The sequence below is a fragment of the Ornithodoros turicata genome, chromosome 7, assembly GCF_037126465.1.
Source record: "Ornithodoros turicata isolate Travis chromosome 7, ASM3712646v1, whole genome shotgun sequence".
Taxonomy (NCBI): domain Eukaryota; kingdom Metazoa; phylum Arthropoda; class Arachnida; order Ixodida; family Argasidae; genus Ornithodoros; species Ornithodoros turicata.
The window spans coordinates 50,985,608-51,007,692 of NC_088207.1; the positions used below are offsets into that span (position 1 = coordinate 50,985,608).

The following is a 22,085-nucleotide window of genomic DNA, read 5'->3' on the forward strand; positions in this document are numbered from 1 at the left end:
CAACCCCTTTAATAATGAACAGTATATTCAGTTCACTTCAGCCCCCAGGTTATGCCCTTCGCTGTCCAGTCCAACATTAACTAGTCTGCACATAACCAGCTGTTCCGAATACACCGGACGTTCAGTGGTCTACATTGCACACGTTCCTAAATTACTTGCAGAAGAGCAAAGCCGTTTTTACGACCTTCAGTACGCATTACCCCAGACTCGCGGTACTCTCAACGCTGATGCAGGCAGCAAGTTGTGAGCAAGAAAGAGCCCAGTTGCAGCGTGCTACCAAGGTGAAGCATCGTTTATTTAAAAATTCTCCGCTCTTGTACACACCGTTACTGTTCACTCCATGTGTTTTACATCCATCAGAGTGCACCGAGTGAGGAGCACCACTGGAAACAAAAAAAAAAAAAAGAACAAAAGACAAAAAATTCACTACCACCACCATCCCGACAACCTAGTGTACATCGCCGTTCACAGCGCAGGACTTTGCTTTGCAGCTGTACAGAGGCATGGAATGTCAACTCTTTTGCAACGCTCGTGATCATTTAACGCGAAACACAACCCCTTCCCCCCAAATATCCTTCACACCTGAGATTCTGGGGGGCCGCTCCCTAGAAGGAGGTCTTGCTCGACCGAAAACCAACACTGCAACAAGAAACCTTAGCCCAGTAATATTTTTTGTCCAGTTTCAAAACGCCAAGTAAGGGGGGGCAGGGGGGGGGAACCTATAAGTACGAAAAGCACGAGCCAAGAGACGATTCTAAGAGGGAAGGGGCAGAGACCGGGTTTGGATTGAGACCGACACAAATGCCAGGGAAAGGATGAAGTCTTGTTTGCGAGGGAAAGTAGTTCTGTATATGTATATAGTTATGTATATTTGTATGTCTACATATGAATGACAAATCCGCTCGCCGCATAAACAGGTATGGTACAAAATCCCACTCCTTAATGCTGCAATTCCTTCCAACTTGCCAGGCACAAAAAACTCTTTTTACAGAGGCAAAAACACCAACAATTTCGAAGAAAAAAAAAAAAAAAGCATCGAGGGCAGATGTGGGTAAGCTAGGCAATGACACCAAACTTTTAAAATGTCAAAGCAAGAGGGGTGGGAAGGGGGAGTTTTTTAAAGTAAACAAATTTGTATATTTCTTTAATTACAGCAGGGCCAGCATTCCCTGTTCACTTCGATGTCATCATTGTTACAAACTCTGAAAGAGAAATGAGAAAGTGAGTTAATGACAACGCAAGACCTGCAAAGTAGCGGATACCTGGCTGACAAATGACAACCCGCTACCAAAAAGCCACTGCGCAACATATACATGCTAAACGAGACTGAAATCACGCACCAAGCAATTTTCAGCAGTGAAGCTGGGATAGCCATTTGTGAAAGTCTGCACAGGTTACACCCATTGCTCACATCTATACGTGGGCATTTTTCGAAAGCAGTCGTCACATTTACAGTTCCATACTGAAGAACCTCCAGACGAGGGACACTTCTTCCTCTCCCACTTGAGATGTCCGAGTCTTGTATTAAACTTTCAGCTGTGTTTTAGACTTTGTTGTGTTTCCCCCCTTTTTTTTCCGTGTCCGTCGTCTCTGGGTTCTTCAGTATGGGTCTATATCACCAGCTCGCTTGCTTCCAAACTGTTCTATCAGTACATTTACAGTTGCGTAACTAGTAAGCAACAGGACAGTGCATTCTTGTTTTTTTTTAATGCTGATTGTTCCAGCTACCTGCTTCTATGGACAGACTAGCATGAGCCACAGAAGGAGTTTGAGAAAGAAAAGAGCTCCAATGTCAGGCATAAAAACAACTTTCTACGTCCAACACCCTCCAAACAAGTGACGGGACCCCTCCAACGTTACCTTCATAATTGACTTGGCCATCACCGTCGATATCTGCTTCGCGGATCATCTCGTCTACCTCCTCGTCTGTGAGCTTCTCGCCCAGGTTTGTCATGACGTGACGCAGCTCGGCGGCGCTGATGAACCCGTTGCCGTCCTTGTCAAACACCCGGAACGCTTCCCGAATCTCTTCCTCACTGTCTGTGTCCTTCATCTTCCTCGCCATCATTGTCAAGAACTCGGGGAAGTCAATTGTGCCGTTACCTGGAACACAAAAGCTGTAATCCGCGCAACGGAACAACAGCGGGCACTGGGCACAACATAGAAAAACATCGGTGATTAGAAAGCTTCTATATACTGATATAGGGGGCCACTAATGTGGAGTGTACTGCACGCACCGGAAAAAAAAAAAAAAGAAAAACCAGTGCCTTTTCCCTTCCACTAAAGCAACCATACCTTTTGTAAGGGTAGCCAGAATGCACATTCCATTCTTATTTAAGTTCATATTTTGCAAAATTTGTTGTCAGCTTAAATATTACGGGTCTTACGAATAGCGTTCTCATAAAGCATTACAAACCCAAGCAGCACAACATGTTGGCCCAATATTGTGCCGGCATTGCCAACAGTGGTCCGATAGTGGGCCGGCATTGCCAACAGTGGTCCAATAGTGGGCCGGCATTGCCAACAGTGGTCCAATAGTGGGCCGGCATTGCCAACAGTGGTCCAATAGTGGGCCGGCATTGCCAACAGTGGTCCAATAGTGGGCCGGCATTGCCAACAGTGGTCCAATAGTGGGCCGGCATTGCCAACAGTGGTCCAATAGTGGGCCGGCATTGCCAACAGTGGTCCTATAGTGGGCCGTCATTGCCAACAGTGGTCCGATAGTGGGCCGTCATTGCCAACAGTGGTCCGATAGTGGGCCGTCATTGCCAACAGTGGTCCGATAGTGGGCCGGCATTGCCAACAGTGGTCCGATAGTGGGCCGGCATTGCCAACAGTGGTCCGATAGTGGGCCGGCATTGCCAACAGTGGTCCGATAGTGGGCCGGCATTGCCAACAGTGGTCCGATAGCGGGCCGGCATTGCCAACAGTGGTCCGATAGCGGGCCGGCATTGCCAACAGTGTTCCGATAGTGGGCCGGCATTGCCAACAGTGTTCCGATAGTGGGCCGGCATTGCCAACAGTGGTCCGATAGTGGGCCGGCATTGCCAACAGTGGTCCGATAGTGGGCCGGCATTGCCAATATTGGGCCAAGATGTTGTGCTGCATGGGAACATGACAATAACATGCCCAATAGCAAAGCTTGTGGTCATGGTGAGCTTGTATCGATGCAGGAACAATCTTGACACTTGTGGAGGTAGCAAAGAAACGCCCCATCTCATATTTGCCGCTACAGTTCATGTTCAAAAACGAATTCTCCCTCTACAGTGTGGCGAGCGCAAACTGTGCACAAAATACGCGTAAATATACTCACCATCTGCATCAACTTCGTTGATCATGTCTTGAAGTTCTGCTTCTGTTGGGTTTTGACCCAGAGACCTCATGACGGTACCCAACTCCTTTGTTGTGATTGTGCCATCACCGTCCTTGTCGAACAGGGAGAATGCCTCTTTGAACTCTGAAAGGTTCACAAGTCCACAGTTCACTTCCCAATTCACTGTAAAAATTTGCTAGGAATGGCTACAATACTCCGTCAACTGAAAAAATACATGTTACTACATTCTGCCTCACTTTTTTTTTACAAGTACTCGGATTTCTTACATCCCCTATATTTTACATATAATTATACTAATTGTGTCCTCAAGCACTCTAGCACACACGTAACTCACCCTCATTGCGCCCGAACATTAATGATATAACCAGGGGTGTCGGAAGGTGGGGGCAAGGAGAGTGGCTACCCCCTTTGAGCCCAGGCAGCAGGGGCATTGACCCCTCCCCTCTTTTTCTTGAAAAGGAAGGGCATCTGCTACTCACTCTTTAAGGCAGTTTTTTTTTTATAGGTTTTTTGCATTGTAGTTGGAATGGATTTTGATTGCGGAAAATACCGTTTTTCCAAGTAATGAAAATATCCCACTTTTGAGTATTCACCGGTACTTTTGCTACCCCCCTGACAAGAGACACGTTCCAGACCTAAATTCAGGCTGTGTACACCCCTGTATATAATATAAGCCATCGAGTGCAGCTATACTAGTTTCACACCGAAGGCTTGCACAAATGACAATTGCAGAATGTGTGTTACCTGCAATCTGTTCTTCTGTCAGTTGATCAGCCTGAAAAGCAAAAAAAAAATTTGTACAACTTAATGTTGATACCAAAGGTGAAGACAGGCACACCTTTACATCAGGCATGAGAACAAACAGTGAATTTGGCTCAATATCTCTACAATGTATGACTAAAATGCACGTGGGCAGATTGGGGGATCTGAGCTGCATTAAATTTTTATTTTTCACTTTGAAAAAAAATAATCCAGCTGCACAAACTGTACTTCCACACACTACATCGATGCAAGTCTCCTCTTCGACAGTTACATGCACTGCTTGTTTATGTAGTCATCAGTGCAGTGCTTATAGGTGCATGTGGACATCACATCTTGCTGTATGCTACAAGGGTTGAGAAGGGAGTTCATGAAAAGAAAGGCTGGGTGAGGAGAGAGAGGTAGGAGACCCCGCAAGAAATATTGAAAACTTGGAACGTATATTTGGCCACTGTACGATTGTGCACGACTCTATGGATAAAAGGGGGCGGAGCTAAGCAAGTTACTGTGCAAAATAAGCGCGCTTTCCATGCTTAAACATCAGAAAGTGCACTTTTCGTGCACTGAAAAGAAATCTGCCTGTTATCAAGCAGAATCAGTTCACGAATACGTGTTTAACAACTCGTTCGGCCAAGCGTAAATTCGTACATCTCAGCTCCACGCTACTATTTCTACTCTTATTCAGGTATATACGCGACGAAGTAATTGTCACCGCAACACCTGGTACGCGGCATGCAAACGAAACCTGACGCGCCGCATTTACTGATACGAACATCTTGTTTCACTCCACACGTTTTAGACCACAAGTGATTTCTTTGATCCCGGAAGGTGAAATGCACAAGCTAAGAGATATTCTCCCGACGCCCTCAAGCGGCGATCCGCATCAACCACATAACATTCCGTTCGCCCGCGGGGGAGATACCGTGGTGAACCGGCTTGCAAACTGTCCTGTGTATCTCATGCTCCGTAAACAAAGAAATTACCTACGAATTGTAACAAGATAAAGGGACACGATGCGTAAAAGGGACCGACACACAGTTTGCGTTTGTGGAACAATAGTTAAAATTAGAATGACCCTACCGGCAGCAACAAAAAGCGCCGCAGCGCCTTTAGAGGTAACATTCGCCGGAGTTTCATTCTTGGCTTGTATGCTGCCGTGTGATAATTACATTCTGGCATAAATTATAATACTGGCCGAGGCACGAGGAAGGGTGAATAAATACTCTGCGATCGACGTCTTGAGGACAGTCAACGCCCCATAATGCGTAGGCTCTGTCCGTGGACGCAACGGAGGTGCAATCTCCGAGCATTTGTTGTGTATGTGTTCTGCTTCGTGTAGCATCCGTGGCTGCAATAGCTACGCCATCCGCAGTTGTATCAGATCGGCAATTGTATATGTACGTGTACCTGTTGTCATTCAACTACAATGCTAGCTGTGCAGCAGTATCAGGCTATGCGATGATGTACAGACGTGAGCGTGGATAACTTAGCCCCTTCCTTCCCAGCGATTAAGCTCAGACCAACAAATGATTTTTGTGAGTTTTACGAAGAATGCCTGCAGGCAAACAGTGGAGACCGCACAAACTTGCAACAGTAGGCCTAATATTGGTGTCCACCGAGATAAATTCCACGGTTGTCAACGCTGCAATTGATATTGCAAAAGTAGATCACTGCACGACGTCCTGTAGCTCATATCCTCCCTGTCAATCGCCGAAATAGGGAGGAACGGTAGTTTATGCTTCCGCTGTCAGCTGCGGTACGAAGCGGCAGTTTGGAATTTTTCAACGCCGCAAATACTTCCTCAGACGACAAAATACCTGCCCTGTAGTGCAGATATAGGTGTGAATAACGTCTTAAAATAGTAAAAGGAGATGAAGAAAACGTACCATTGCGGATGGACCAAGATTCGCACCTCAAAGTCGAGCAATATCCCACGACCGTTTCCCGAGAGCGGCAATCACTAAAACTAAAATCCAGCGCCTACAAGCGGCTCTCGTTTCTGATGTATTCCTACACGAAGAAATCTTTCTGCAGCACAGAGTCTCGCGAGCGCAACAACGATGAACGAAATCCTCACAAGCGGAAATGTACCAGCAGGTTTTATAGCCGCTTATAATTAAACAAGACTTGGCTTGTAACAAAATCTAAGGTTGGCACTACTTGCTTCCGCGTAAGATGGCTTGACAACATCTGCCTGTCTGCTTGACAGCGCTCACTAGAGGATGCTGTGTGTTCGTTGATTGGTCGGCGTTCACCTGCAATGCGTCGACGCGGCGGCGAGTTGCGGGGTTCATTTGGCGTGTGTTTGGTCCGGCTGGTGAGAGTGTAGGAATTTGGGCTCCGTTCAGTATCAAAACTCTGCAACATTTTTTCACATTGTTTCTTCATCGAAGAAGTTTGTTTGAATCGAGTGTACGGAATTGCAATCTGTACATGTGCGTGGTGTCGCGCGCTGGTGCGCCTGCGGATGCCGGAGGATTCTGCGTCATCTTCTATGCATCCGGATTGGTGTTTCAGTTGACTGCGCCACAACTTCGGAAGTTACATTTCTTGCAGCTGTTATTGCACGTTCTTTTTTTTTTCTACTTTACTGCATGGTAATTAAAATGCGTTCGAACATTTTGTAAGCTGTGCGTGTATTTACTTTTCTTTTTAGTTATTCTTGCAAGTGTGTTTTCTGGTTGCGGCGACACATCTTTTAGGTGTTATCTCCTGTATAGAAGCATCCATATCAAATTGCCTTCCACCTTCAATTGCACTATCTTCGTCATGTATACTGTCACAACAGTCACATCGGTACCGTTGCTCCATTGCCAATCCAATATATTGTTATTCAACATGTCCTACTTTCAATATGACTACATAATGATAACGTGACTATTAGCGAGTTAATGGTCGACTTGGAAAGAATTAGCTCATTGTCCCTTTCTAACAGTATACTGAATATTGGATTATGCAGTTTCGCAATAACAGATGCCACATCAGGGTAGCTTGCCATGCTTCTGCTTCACTCCAACTGCAATTTCGCAAAGGATGCATCATCTATATACATTAGGACTTTACTACAGGACTTTGTACAAGGCGTTCTACAAAAGCATGTTAGGAAGACAATTCTTGCATTTTATTAATGTGCCGTCACATTAACTTAACATCGATCACACTCTTGCAGATGTTACCCTGACCTTCTGACTGGAAGATTTGTGGTTTTGTGCCACGGTACCATGAGTTACCATGTGTCAACGAACGGCTAAATATTAAGTTTCTGGACCGCGAAGAACGTCGTATTTTGATTGGATGCTGACAAATTTCAGTCACGTAGCCTGACACTCAAGTCCTCGATGTTTGCGGAAAGGATTTTAGGGCCTTACAGAAGGGCTGTGAGCGCAGTACCGTCCAGTATAGACAATTTTGCCCGTGCGTTAATTAAATTATCTGGAATCTAATTAGCCGAGCAAAGGGAAACACGGGTATGTCGCCTTCTAAGAATAGTCGGCTCCTTCTACAAACGGTGTTCGATTTCTCGGACAATCATTCCGCGGACGGCGCGGTGCGTGGCAAGGATGCAGCGTGTACCTGAAGATCAAACATGTACCTCACGGGCAGTTACGTATGGTGTGATCGATGTCTCCGCGCCGCCGGTGCAGTTAGCCGTTCGGTCTGATTGGGTGTGCTAATCTTCTTCTTTGCAAGAGGTGTATGTGTAGATCGACCACAGGTGAACATGGCGATCTGCTTGTTCTTCTCTCTTCGCGTATTTGCTGTAGGTGTAACAGCCGGGAGCTTCGTTTATTGGTTTTTATTGACCGGCCTCGGTGGGACGAGCTCGTCCAGCATCGAAACATTATGTGGACGACCTTCACGTTATCGTTTGAACGGGCTGTGACACGTTGATATACGGGGCGTTTCACCTAACGTGATTTTTTTTTTTTATCGTATTGAAAAATCTACTTCTTATGAATATTATGGGGTCAACGCTGTTTATTTCGGGGGAGATTTTGCCACGACTTCTGAGCCCTTTTATCAAATTTAATTCGCGAAAAAAAATAATTTTTCCAATTGAACTTCGAAATTTGCAAAGTCAACCTCTTTTTCTTTTCATTTTATTTTATTTTTTGACAGACACAGAAAGCGCATGCCGGATTTACCCCACTTTATTGCAAAATACGTTCATATTCAAGTTTATTCAGGTTGTTGGTGCTAATATAATAAACATCAGAAGGAGCCAGAGGGAAGAGATCCCGGTTGAAGGCTCCTCGCAACAATGATAACAAAGAATAATAAATGCATTTCACAGAGTCGTGTTAATAACAGCGAATATTATTCAAATGAATTACTAACAATAAAAAAGTCACAGACGTGACACGCGTTTACGTTTAAACATTACATTACACACAAACCACCACATTACATACAACATCCTTATTATAAACAATAGATTATACAAAGAATAATAATAATATTTTTTTAAAACTCACAAAAATTCACTACCACTATGGTAATAGCCGGGGGGGGGGAAAAACGCGAAAACCGTCCGAAAGAAGCGACGCGAGGGGGCCATGTACCTAAAGTCACTGGATTGGGAAAGTACCGCCATCCTTTGGCCTTTGCCGCCACGACCTTGGAACAACAATGGCGGCCGTAGCATACCAACACATGCAGCAGCCGCCATTGTTGTTCCAGGGTCGAGGCGGGAAAGGGAAAGCATAGCGCTCCTTTCCCCAATCCAGTGACTTTACATGTACCTGCTCTTTCACTTTTCGTTTTCCAAGCTTCCACTGATAACGACCGTATGGTTACAACGCAAAGTTGTCTGAAATAACAGCGAGAGGGAAACAGGAAGGGGCGTTTTTCTTTCGCCGCATATCTTGACGGAGAACAGAGCTCGGCCGACAAATTGCGCGCCTCGAAACGACGGTTTCTGCAATATTTTCTTTTTTCTTTCAGCTATTACCAAAGTAGTAGAGAATGTATTTGGCGATGCAATGGGGTAAATCTGATGTGCGTTTACCGCCGGTTGACTTAGCAAATTTGAAATATCAATTGGGAAAATTCAATTTCTCGCGAATTATTTTAATAAAAGTGCTCGGAAGGAATGGCAAAATCTCCTCCGAGATAAAGAGCGCTAACCCCGTAATGTTCAGGCAAGTAGAGTTTTTAATACGATTTTTTATCAGGCTACGCGAAACACCCCGTACATGATATGACACACGTTATGCACTTGCATGTGGTTCAGTACCTGGTGCGCGGATTGCACGCCAGAAGAAAAAGTAGCCACTTTTTTACGTGTCCTACACTCTTAGAAATGAACTTCACCACATAGCACGCTCCTAGGCAACCATCATCTCGAATGATATCGTTATCTGCCCTGATTTGTTGAAAACGGGAGGCGTACGCCTTTTTTGTACCAATTACGTATACTACATAAGCGGTACAAAAAAGGCGTCGTTTGGTATCATGGTTGGCTAGGAGCGTGCTATGAGGCGAAGTTCGTTTTTAAGAGTGTACTGCACACGTCCTAACAAGCCCTGACGTCAAACGAGCCAGAGCAATACGACCATGCCTATTGGTAGTCGCAAGCACGTGACATCTCCCGCGCTACCTCACTGGCGGAGATGCCTGCAGGGAAGATGAGTTTTAGTTATTTGCGGTGCAGATTTTATATTACTCGCTTTGCTGTTAAACTTGCAATTCAGGTTCACATCCATGCAAATAAATGTCTCTCACATTTATCTGGTATAAGGACTAGGCACAAGGATGCACACGAGACGCAGCACTGCAAAGCTATGCGTTGTGTGTGTGTGTGTTTTTTACTGCGTCTATAGTCCTGATTTGAAAGGCCGCACCGAATGTTTTCACGACATCTAATTATGGACCATTATCAACAAGCCCAAAGTCACCTCCAAATGCGCTAATACGCGGTGATTGTCACAGTGTCCTCGCGCTGTAAAAGTAACTAATTGAGCTCACTTCCGGTGCAATCAACCAGCTTCTTTTTCCCCTTTTTTTAGAACCGAGCATCTGAGACAGCACTTTGTTGTGGAATGTGAGTTTAAAAGTAACTCATGCGAGTGGTTCTGCTCAACGAGCAGGCCGGTCAAGGCACTGCAGGCAGCTGTGAAAGGAAGCAGCCATCAGGAGATTGTATACGTGACACACAAAAGAAAAGGAAGCTATAGTATCGGGCTGAGATATTGAGTGCTTTCCAGAATCACAAGAGAGACTACCAACGTGGTTCAAATGTTTAAGGAGATTTTGTTCCCTGCCTGTGGTTGGAATATGTGTTGAGCCATGCGTGTAATGATGTGGCCAGCAAGGGCAGATCAAGGATTTTTCTGCTGGGTGGGTGGGGGGGTGGGGGGTGGGGGTCCGGTTTTGGACAGCATATGCAGAGTCAACTGGAGCATTATGTGACGACACCAATAGAGGAGGGTCGGGACATCCGAAACCCCCCTAGATCAGAGCCTGGTGTCCAGATACTTGCAAACCGTAGCGATCGTAAATCGCGTTAAGATCGCTGTTACGATGTCTGAGGAAGAGGTTCCAGCGGTGTTGTGCGACGAATAAACTCTCTCGAGTTAAGCGGCAAAGGAGTTCTGTTTTACGCATGGGTGAAATAGAACGGAGTGAAAGAGAGGAGGACGGAGAATGAGCTTGGACAAGAATTACCGTGGTGGTTATGTATTCTTATTTCGCTGGGAATGCGGCTGCACTACACAATGGCGACGAGGATGCTAGTTTGGATGGAATGTGAACCCAAGAAGGGAAAGTTCATTGTATCTATACCTCTGGAAAAGTTAAGTCCTACAGGTCAACACCGCCCACAAATCTAGAGACGTCTGTGATTGGCGTATACACTCTAAGAAAAAAAAAAAAAAAGGTGTGAAATGGTGGTAACTTCTATAGTTACCACCTAGGTCAACATAGCGTCTGATAAAGGGTGTAAAAGGGTGGTAAAAGCAATTATCATATATCCAAATTGTTACAAAAAGGCGTACGCCTCCCTCGCTCACCGAATCAGAAGCGGTAACCCTATCATTCGTAGGTAACAGGTACACTCTTAAAAATGAACTTCACCGCATAGCACGCTCCTAGCCAACCATAATCTCGAATGATATCGTTATCTTCCCTGATTTGTTGAACACGGTAGGCGTACGCTTTTTTTTGTGACAATTATGAACAGTATAAGTGTCACAAAAAAGGCGTACGCCTCCCGTTTTCAACAAATCAGGGAAGATAACGACATCATTCGAGATTATATGGTTGGCTAGGAGCGTGCTATGCGGTGAAGTTCATTTTTAAGAGTGTAGAACTTTGCAACCTTTGAGGCACAACATCTGCGACAACTATTACCTCCTAAAAGGTGTAACTGCTCCACCCTCGGCGCATGACGCTTTCGGGTCAAGATGTATACTGCGCACTCATGCTTCGAGCTTCCCCACTCTGCATGTGCGCACTACATTATCCACTGGCGGAGGTACACCTCTGTGACTGTAGCTCTTATGTCTTCTCAGAATATACGTCGACTTCTATTGTGTTACAACAGGTGTCGTGCTACTCGGAAGACTCCGTCGCTCGAATACCGTCTCCATTCTTTACGAACAGTCCGGTCTTCGGCGTTGTACCTCACGTTTCTGAATCACAGCGCCGGTTTATGTCCGTCAGTTGCATTCCAGCATACGTCACTTCAGGAGCAAAGTTCAACAACGGGAGTCATTGCCGGCATGCAGAACACCTTCACGTCTATCAGTCACCGTTAACGGAGTGCGCATTCTTTGGCGCCGAGTAGTACAGCCGATAAAGAACACTTCCTTGTCACGTAACGGTCCAAGACGGGACGATAAGAAAATATCTGTTGAAGCACTAGATCCTGATTAGTGACACTTGTGGAGGCCGCTGTCAAGTATGATACGCGTAAGAGCACGGAATGCAGCCTGATAAGTATCTTAGCGTAAATTAAAGGACAACCTTATTGAACAAATATAGTTAATGTATAGTTATTCGGCGAAATGTTTGCATTTGTTAATTGAACTCGGTTGACCACAAGGCCAGCCTTGGCTATTGGTCATATCCGCCTGCTTTGTTTTTCGTCCGCCCTTTGGTACTGAAAACAGTGGCTTTTTGGGACAACCACCTGTTTCTTGATTACGTATGTATACGTCACCGGATATGGACGATTCCCTTGCTCAACCAACACCACCTACACTCTTAAAAATGAGTTTCGCCACATAGCACGCTCCTAGCCAACCATCATTCCGAATGACAACATTCTCGTGCCTGATTTGTCGAAAACGTGGAGCGGGGCCTATTTTGTGACACTTATGCTGTTCATAATTGTCACAAAAAAGGCGTACGCCTCCCGTTTTCAACAAATCAGGGTAGATAACGATATTATTCGAGATGATGGTTGGCTGGGAGCGTGCTATGCGGTGAAGTTCATTTTTAAGAGTGTAGGTGGTGTTGACTCAACCCACCACACGTCCATGATAGTAATGGTTTTGCGCATGGATACACTCTAAAAACAGAACTTCACCGCATAGCACACTGTACACCTACCGTTGCCACGAATGATAGGGTTATCGCTTGTGATTCGAAGAGAGAGGGGGGCGTACGCCTTTTTGTGGCAATTTGGATATATGAAAATTGTCACAAAAAGGCGTACGCCTCCCTCTGTCTTCCAATCACAAGCGATAGCCTTATCATTCGTGGCACTCGTTGGCGCACAGTGTGCTAAGCGGAGAAGTTCTGTTTTTAGAGTGTAGACGATATTTTCTGAAGCGCAACTCTTCCCTCGAAGCATCGAAGCGTCGAAGAAAAGGTGATGAGTTAAAAGACGGGAGTCTTTTAACTCATCACATTTTCTTGTCTTTGACGTTCGTCTGCGTCTTTACAAAAAGCTGACGTCATAGAAAGAGTCCAATTTTCAAGCCACTTCCAAACGGATGAAGCATTCGTCGTAAGGAGCCATCATTCGGCTTACCGCGTTATGGGGCCCTTGCCAAAAAAAGAACGCTATGTTTCTTTTCTTTTTCATCTTCCACGGTTTCTTTGGCACACAGGCTGATGTTCTCGGGGAGTGCGAAGAAGGATGCCCAATCTCTCTCTGCGTCTTAACGAAACAGCTCCGTAATTGTCACAAGACGTCAGAGCTGATACACCACACTGAGAGACCTTCGCATCGTTTGCTGATCTTCAAAGCATGCAGTGTCGTTCATCATTGTCGTTCCGCTTGACACAAGCCAGGGCGACGTACACACGCCTTAGGTTCCAGAACGGGTTGTACGTCGTTAAAGCAATCGTTATTCGTGATCCATTCACTTACGTTGGCACAGAAAGGTTGCTAACTTGGAAATGTGTGACGGGCTCTTGCGGCTGATTTTCCAGCGACCCAACTTGATTAGACGCGTTGTCTGATATGTCTGCGCTGTCATGTCTGGTTCACCATATTAAAGAAGGGAAAAGTAGCTCGAATTGTACTTAAAGCACAAAGCACTTGTAGCACAACAAAAACAACGACAATACTATATTACATGAATGACGATGTGATGAGGAGAAGTACTTGTATCACAAATTAGCAGCATATAGTGCGGATAACCTAAAGTACAAAGTACTTGAGGAACTCGTAAAGTAATTTCGAGCATGCCAACAGCAGCGTATATTTCCTTGTTACAAAAAAAAAAAACGGAAAACTTTGCGAACACAAAGTTATTAATTGGCATTTTCTGAACAACAACAACAACAACAACAACTTTATTGCGAGATGATGAATGGGGAGTTTCGTCGCCAGGGGGCGATACTCTACCCAATTGCTGGTGGTGATGTGGGGAATGACAATAAGGATCGATGTCCCATATGGTATCCAGAAACCTGATTTTCCATATTCCGTTTTCTGATTTTTTTTTTGTCTTTGCATTTCTTCTCTGATGCTTGAGTACTACATAGGTGGGAAAGTAGTCTACAAAGTACACAGTTTAAAATGTACGTAAATTAGGACTTCGGTACCTATTGGAACGATAATGTGTAGCACTTGAGTTCTCGATATTCCGCAGGGAGGTCCGATACGCTGGGCCACTGAGGTGCGTATTCAAATGAGATGGGTTTATAACAGAAGATTCTGGAGGTGTTGTAGGGTAGCATCTTTGAAGGGATTCGACAAGGTTCTGGGAAAATCCCTGCACAACCTGGAACATCTTCCAAGCGTCAACTGACTGGCATCGTTTCCCCATGCTCCAAAGCGAACTCTCGTGAGCGTTTTGTGAACATGTGTATGCTTGAAAAAGAAAAAAAAAAGAAGAAGAATACTAATGGTATTCCTTGCGTGTCTCGAAGTATATGGTTGGTATGCAGCAATATGCAATGCATGAGCTGTGCCTGTCACAAAAAGACAGCACACCTGCCATCTGTTTCCCAGACACGTGTCAATGATTGTAAGCGTTAGCATGAGTGACGTCACTATACGCTATCAGAGCAGCCGGCTACGCCGGAAGAACTTCCTGATCAGGACTTCCGGCTCGTACTTTGGTTGTTTGGTTCTGAAGCACGTATACGCGTTGGCTGCTCGTCAAATGGTTTGCTTCTTGCTGATCATTTTGCCGTTGTGTTTTCACAATCAGTAGCGTAATCAGTAAGTAACCAGTATGTGTAGTGAGTAATGCAAAACAACGTTGTCATGAACCTGAAACTCGTTTTCCTTAGTTTTCTCTGCAAGTACTTTGGGTTTGCTTGGGATTCTTTCTGTTTCAGTCCTTTTCCATGAAGGTCCTATCAGTCATTATGAACTTATAAATACCTATTCCTGAAATTAAAAAGAAGGGAACATCATGAAAGAAGGAAACGCGGTGTCATATACCCTGCACAAACAATACCGCAAGTCCTAACAATGTCCGATGTCCTCGTCAGCAAGTGGTAAGTCATGGTCCAAAATCGTGGCACCCCCGTCAACTAGCTCTGATGTTTTCAAACCGACATCAACGCATGCATAACTGCCACCGTGCAAGAGTATACGATGTCTCAGGACCTATACCGAAATGTCTGCTGTACAGATTGGCCAAGGCTGCCTGTCGATGCTGAAGACATCGTCCTCCAGATTCTGCCTTCCCTCTAGAGATGGGACGAATCCAGAATTTTCCGGATCCAAATCCGTATCCGAATCCGTATCCGAATCCAAGGAAGGTTCTGCGAATCCACGAATCTTAACGAATCTCGAATCTTTCGAATCCTTTCTTCAAAAAAGAGTTTAAAAGCCACGGAAAAACTCTTCTACGGAAAGGTGTTTTCAAGCAGAATTTGATATCTTTGTTTAATGAAAAACGAATTAAATAATATCTCACTTTCAAAGAGCAAACATATGCACATATATTTCTTCTTAAATGTAATTTATTTAACGTGTTGTTCATCGACGACAGGAAATACATAAACTCTGGAGTCTGCATTCCTTCCATAAAACGAAGTTAAGGAATCACAGCAAAACCGTGTTACTTTTGTACTTGTAATTATCGGAAGTAAATTATCGGTGTTGTGGTTTTGACGCGCTTCGGGGCGCCACCGGTCACTCAGGCTTTCGGCCGACTCCGGAGGCACCAATTTTTGAGAGAAAGAGAGAGAGAGAGAGAGAGAAAAGAAACGAACGTACGATTCGAAAGATTCGATTCACCGTTGTGTGCACTGGGCCTCGGATTCGCGGATCCGGTTGGCGCATCCCTACTTCCGCGTCTTATGTGGTACCGTTGGTGCTCCCAAGTGTAGTTTCTCCCAACGTATACGTATTTGAAATGCCTCCTCAATATCGTATCACGATGGGACCACGCATGAAGGCCTCGCATATTTACCCGAGGTGACTTCCTCCGCAATGACGTGGGCGGGATGCTGTCGCTTCCTGTGCATTGTGGCTTGCGCGCAAAGGTGATGAACCGTTGTATGGATATGCTCCGCTTGTACGGAAGCACCTTTCGGAAACGCAGATATGCGCGCGGCTGGCAGGTATTACTATACAACAAAACGTGTTTCAAAAGCGGGCTCTTTTCTTCTTGTGATGTCTTGGAGATGTACAGTTTATGCCGCACTAAAACAGCCATATAAGCTATCAATCGGTTAGTCGGAAGCAATGGCAATTTCTAAGCTGACATGGCAAACACAAAGCCACACTCTTAAAACAGAACTTCGCCGCATAGCACGCTTCCAGCAGTACAATCTTAAAACTGAACTTCGCCGCATAGCACGCTCTCAGTCAACCATCATCTCGAATGATATCGTTACCTGGCCTGGTTTGTTGAAAACGGGAGGCGTACGCCTCCCGTTTTCAAGAAATCAGGGCAAACGGTATCATTCGAGATGATGGTTGGCAAGGAGCGTGCTACGCGTGAAGTTCATTTTTAAGCGTGTACATTGGAACTAGTTACGCCTTTTTTGTGGAAATTATGCACTGTATAATTGACACACACAAAAAAAGGTGTACGCCTCCCATTTTCAACAAATCAGGGCAGAGAACGATGTCATTCGAAATAATGGTTGGACAACAGATGAAGTAACCGCGCCGTTCCGCTTGCGGCCTTAGGTTTGCCGTCTGACTAGGATATTAGTCATAAATTTACGGAATGAATGAAAACGCGGAATAAGAAGCGATGAGCAATATCCGGATACGCGAGAGCGAAGAGGTAGTAAAATATTCGCGTCCGGTTTTTATTCATTTAATCGCCATTGACCTTGGCTGCGGTGAGACAAAGCGCGCGGCAAACTTGCGGAAGTGTCGTATTCCTTCTATTCTCGTCTGGGGCCACATAAAAGAGTTGCTCACCTTCGAACAGAAGCAACGTGGTCAAGGGAGCTTCCCAGATGACGAACAGGATGACGATCGCTCGTCGTCGTCAAGTGAATGCGTGTTGTCGTTTGGAATTGGAACGGTGTCATATGCGATATACGTTCGTGCAAAAAGGCGTACATACAGTCCAAAAAAGAGAACAGGACCGTAAAACACGGCCCAAGCCAACCACTGCGCGGAATGATACAATTAACAACCAATTGACAATTAACGCTTCTGATTTGAGGAGAGAGCGGAACGTGTACGCCTTTTTGTGACAATTAAAATCTAATTTGCCACAAAAAGGCGTACGCCTTTAATTTTTAGCAGAAAGAGAACGATATCGTTCCTCGTGTGTTATGCCGTGAAGTTCAGTTTTTTGTTTTTTCTTCTTCTACCTTCTTAATCTTCTTCTCTCTCTTTTTTTTAATCGTTCTTTCCTCTGATTTGTTGACGACGAGAGACGTATACCTTTTGTGACACTTATGCCGAACGTTCCGCTAAAGCAAGAAACCTTGCTCTCTTTCTGCAGCAGGCGGATGTTGCCCAACAACCCCTCTAGCCCTTTGCACTCCCCGACGGACTCACGCACCCTCTACGCACCTCCACCCCTTCATACTCCATCCGTTTTTTTTTTTTTTTTGCTATAATCGTGACGATGCCCACTTCTGTGTGACCAACAACGGCGAGCCGATGAAGACATTACCCCCCCCCCACACACACACACGCACACACACACACACACACTGTGACACTTATGCAGATATGGTAATTGTCACAAACAGGCGTACGCCTCGCGCAGTAGACAAATAAGGAGTGATAAAGGTATCATTGTTTGCAACGGTTGACCTTCAGCATGTGATGTGGTGAAGTTCTGTTTTAACAGTATGTCTGCCACTCCAAGAGAGAGAGAGAAAGAGAGAGGAGTAATTTCAGTCCTTTTGGGGACTAGATGCGTTGTCAAAACCATTCGTTCCTTTCAGCACTCTAAAAACAGAGCTTCACCACATAGCACGCTCTTAGCCAATCATAATCCAGAATGACATCGTTCTGCCCCCTGATTGGTTCAAAACGGGAGGCGTAATGCCTTTCTTGGAACACTTATGTAGTTCCAAAAGGGCGTACGCCCCGCGCTTTCCACAAATTGGGGGTGATAAAGGTATCATTCGGTGCAGTGGTTGGTCTTCGCCGTGCTATGTGGTGAAGTTCTGTTTTTAGAGTGAGGATTAAATGCATGGAGATTTATGCGAGATTTATGCGATTTATGAGGAGTAAATGCATGGAGATTTATTTAGGGGCTATTTGCAGAACTGGCGAATAAATTTCGGGGTAAGGGGACTAAATAGGGAGTAATTGAAATCTAGGGGAGTAGAAGCTGTAAATACGCCCCATTTTACTGATTTATTTTTTGAGAGCGTGAGAATTGCTTATTTTTTTGCGCACTTTCCGTGGACACTGCTCTGGTTAGCGCCTTCCGCTGACCGATCTGACATCTGGCATGTCTATTGAGGTACGCACTTGTGTTTCATGTATTCGTGTGTTTCGTGTCCTGCTTTTGTTTCCCATCTTTATCACTTCGTCCTCCCGTCTTTTTACGATGTTATTCATTCTATTGCTACAAGTGTATCAAGTAAAACGAAAGCATTTACTCTCAATGAACGAGCAGCTTTGGAGCCGTCCGAGAAGTCCGAGAAGTCCGTGGAGATGTCCGAGCCTTGGCCATGGCCAAGGTGTTGAAAAACCCGGTAAGACAAAGCGCGAGGCTCGGACATCGTCTGTGTGACATGGTGATTATGATGATGGGATGGTGTGGTGATGGTGATGTGAAAAAGAAAAAAATGGGGATGTGAGTTTCGACAAAGTCGAACTGGCTTCCCCAGTACGTTGGCACACGGAAAGTACAAGCAGATGGGAGATGATGAACAGAGATGAACAGAGATGATGATGGAGTTCAACATGTAGTTCAAAAGTTTGGCATAATCTGCATGCGATACACTTCGAATCCAATTTCAGTCATCATCACGCGGAATAAACTGTCTCTTAGACTTAAACTCCGAGTTCCTATTTACTTTCTACGCAAGAATTGATTACTACTACTACTACTACTACTACTACTACTACTACTACTTTACTACTACTTTACTACTTTATGAGATGCATGTCCACGCGGTTGTTTCCGTTTCATTATTCACACCCTAGTTGACACCCGCTTGCACGCATATAAGCCGCGTTCAGAAGCCGGTACAGGGTAAGCTACAGGTGTTCCCGGAGAGATCAATACATGGCGCACACTAGTTGACTGCCTGCTTTTGATTTAGGAATAGCAAGCCGACCTTCGGTCAGGCCGACCTTTCCGAAATAAACGTATATCCCTCCCCCCCTGCCTTTTGGGTCTGCGGAGAAACAATGATGAGACGAGCTACTGAAGAACAAAAGCACAAAAGCAAAAGATCATGAATGAAAGCAATTTATTATCTTCACTGGCGCAAGTAATATAATATGCAGAGCGTGCGCGCTATACCTATATGGACATATTTTTTATTTTTTTAAAATAAGGAAACGTATTTTTTTAATTATACAGTATACGACGATATATTCTGGGACAAGCGAGCCACCTTATAACAGCACCAGCAACCCCCTGGGGCGTTGTCCCAATTAATTCTGACTAATTAACTATTTCATTACGAAAGATAGAAGTACGGCGCAGTGATAACATCGGCTCCTTTTTTGGGGCGCTGATGCCGTTGCAGTTTTCAGAGAAAGCCAATAGAGCGGGACGAAATGGCCCCGGAAATAAAAGCTGATTTGGAGGTCATTTTTTGTCACTCCGCTAGAAATGCGTTTCCTCCCTTGCCCACGAATGTGCGAGAGAAAAAAAGTGGCAACTCTCGTTCTGAAAATGAAACGTACCAACAAGTTGTACACTTCAGCATTTTTAATCCAATATGCGAAGAAGAAGAAGAACAACAACAATAGATGATGACGATGAGATGGGGTGTCTCACCGCGGTGGTGCGGTACCCTACCCCTTTCCACTTGGAACATTACATGAAGATGATGAAGGAAGGATGGAAATACGAGGCAGAATTAAAGCGCAAATTATTACGCGAAGAAGCCGAGGGATACGTGCACTTGGATAGCGTGCATGTATGTGTCATATCAGCCCTGGATTTATCGTACTGTTTTCTTGCCCCCATGGAGTTTTATTTCTTCCAACGTCACTTGCTGTGACGTCAGTGAAGGTGTTTATCATGTGACGTCAGCGAATGGAAGGAGAAACGGGAATGTTAGAAGAAGGGATGAGTGAGGGAGAAGGAGGTGGTGTCCGCGAAGAATCCGGAATTCTAAATTTAATGTGATATGTCCACTTGAAGATGCCTTCCAAGAAGAAACACAAAAAAAGTGACTCAAATTACAATATTCGTTGGTGTTTTTTCATAAAACATTAAAAACATCGTATTCGAAACCATTTGCCAGATTCCGGTTGAAACGGTCTTTCCCTGCTTCGGAAGATCTTCCGGTGACGTAATTGGCCATTGAAGGCGAGATTCCCAATCGCTCAGCTGACGGCGTCACCAGGCTGGTTGCGATCCGATACCACCGAAAGCATGAACGCAGATGTTTCTAGCAACTGTTCGGCAAAAGATCGCGAGTCGGAAGACCGCATTTTAGAGACGGACAGTCTGCCTTCATAACCGACTCCAGTGACCTCGGTCTGCACACTGTTGCCTGAATGCAGCCGGGAGCGCGCAGCCGGCTGCAAAATCCGATTAAATCCATTTTCTAACGTTTCCGACTCTTTCAAAACGAAATATTCCGGTTACGTGTATTTCAGGCACCCAGTATTCCGATCGCACCTTCAGTTCAACTGCGTTTTTTTTATCCGGACACCACCTTTAACCGGCGGCGGCGCCTGTAAAGCATGCTTCCCGCAGCACAGCCCGCACTGCGGGGAAGCCCAACTCACGTACCATACATGGACGGCCTGCGGTGTTCTATACAGCAATCGATCTTTTACCAAGAAGAAAAGCGTCGTGCGAAGCCTCTAATTACGTAACGGGCTCTGTATATAGGTTTCTCTCTTTCGAGAGTGCTTCATTTCGTATGGGGTACCCCAATAACTTTGCTGGTATTAGAGAAAATGTAGGGTGCTGCGATGCTTGCTCCCGTCTAGATTCAGCGGAGAGCATGATTTGAAGAGTTACTCAAATATGAAAGTGGTTGCGTGTGGTGCATTTTTGCGGTGACAGTGTTTATCTTTGCTAGAAACGTAAAGCCTGTATATGCGGTAAGGACGGTCTAAACGTCGATTGTTTCTCATAGAAAGTTGTATTATTGAACTCGTGGCGTTTTTCCTTTCTTTTTTTCTTTTTTTGCGTCGTGCTAGCTATAATGATATGTAGGTTCACATCACGACGACATATCTGTTATCGCATAATACTTTGCGGCAACGAAGACACGCATTTTTATCAGTTTTTTTTTTAAATTGTAGTGATTTTTAACTTATCCAATATCGAGTAAAATACATATTTCGCGCATGTTTGTCGGCGCTTTTCTGCAAAGGTTGAAACCTGGAAACATGCTTATACATTATATTTGCTCGGACGCATGCTTCTGTAAACAAGCTTGTATTTCTATACCCCGTTCTATAAAACTAACCTTTCGTTAAGTCTCACTATCGTAAATAACAGTTCACCCTAGAACTGCAAGAGGTTAAGAAGTAGGAAATTATTGGAATCCTCGCGAAATCAATCAATAAAGTAAAATAATTTAAACGAAGGAAAAGTGGACTGTACAAGATGGAAGTGAGAAAATGCTCTCGCTGCAGCGCCACTATGTCTGCCGATTATTATACGAAGCGATCCTCATGCCACGATCTCCACCAATGATACGAGGCAACTTGTACAACATATCATTTAAAAAAAAATTAAAAATATTCCCTGCTACTCACATCTGCGACTCCCATTGCTCCGCCAACTTTTGCTTCCCTCAGTCGCTGAGCTCCGCTGCCACCTCTTGAACCTGAGCATCCAACCCAGCGTACGAATTTGGCTTGCCTGCTGCGTCACCCTTGTGCAGGGCCCCAGGTCTGTATATCCAGTCGGATGTGTCGCACAACGAAACCGCCAGCGGTACTTCCGTCCCGAATTCTTGGCATGCACCATCTGGCCTCCACCTGGCTATAATTTACAGGTGCTCA

General features: G+C 45.0%; 1 protein-coding gene across 2 annotated transcripts; it reads right to left on the reverse strand.

Moving 5' to 3' along the window:
- Nucleotides 1-274: 274 nt before the first annotated feature.
- LOC135401469 (calmodulin) lies at nt 275-21,866 on the reverse strand. 2 transcript variants are annotated; one of them, XM_064633892.1, is made up of 5 exons: nt 21,837-21,866; nt 4,079-4,109; nt 3,314-3,457; nt 1,861-2,103; nt 275-1,202 (listed from the first exon to the last, which is right to left on the reverse strand). In XM_064633892.1, the coding sequence occupies exons 1-5, from the start codon at nt 21,849-21,851 to the stop codon at nt 1,174-1,176; spliced, it is 462 nt and encodes a 153-aa protein (XP_064489962.1). In that variant the 5' UTR covers nt 21,852-21,866; the 3' UTR covers nt 275-1,173. The 2 variants fall into 2 exon arrangements, with proteins under 2 accessions (XP_064489962.1, XP_064489963.1); XM_064633893.1 differs by lacking the exon at nt 21,837-21,866 and adding an exon at nt 5,980-6,143.
- Nucleotides 21,867-22,085: the final 219 nt, after the last annotated feature.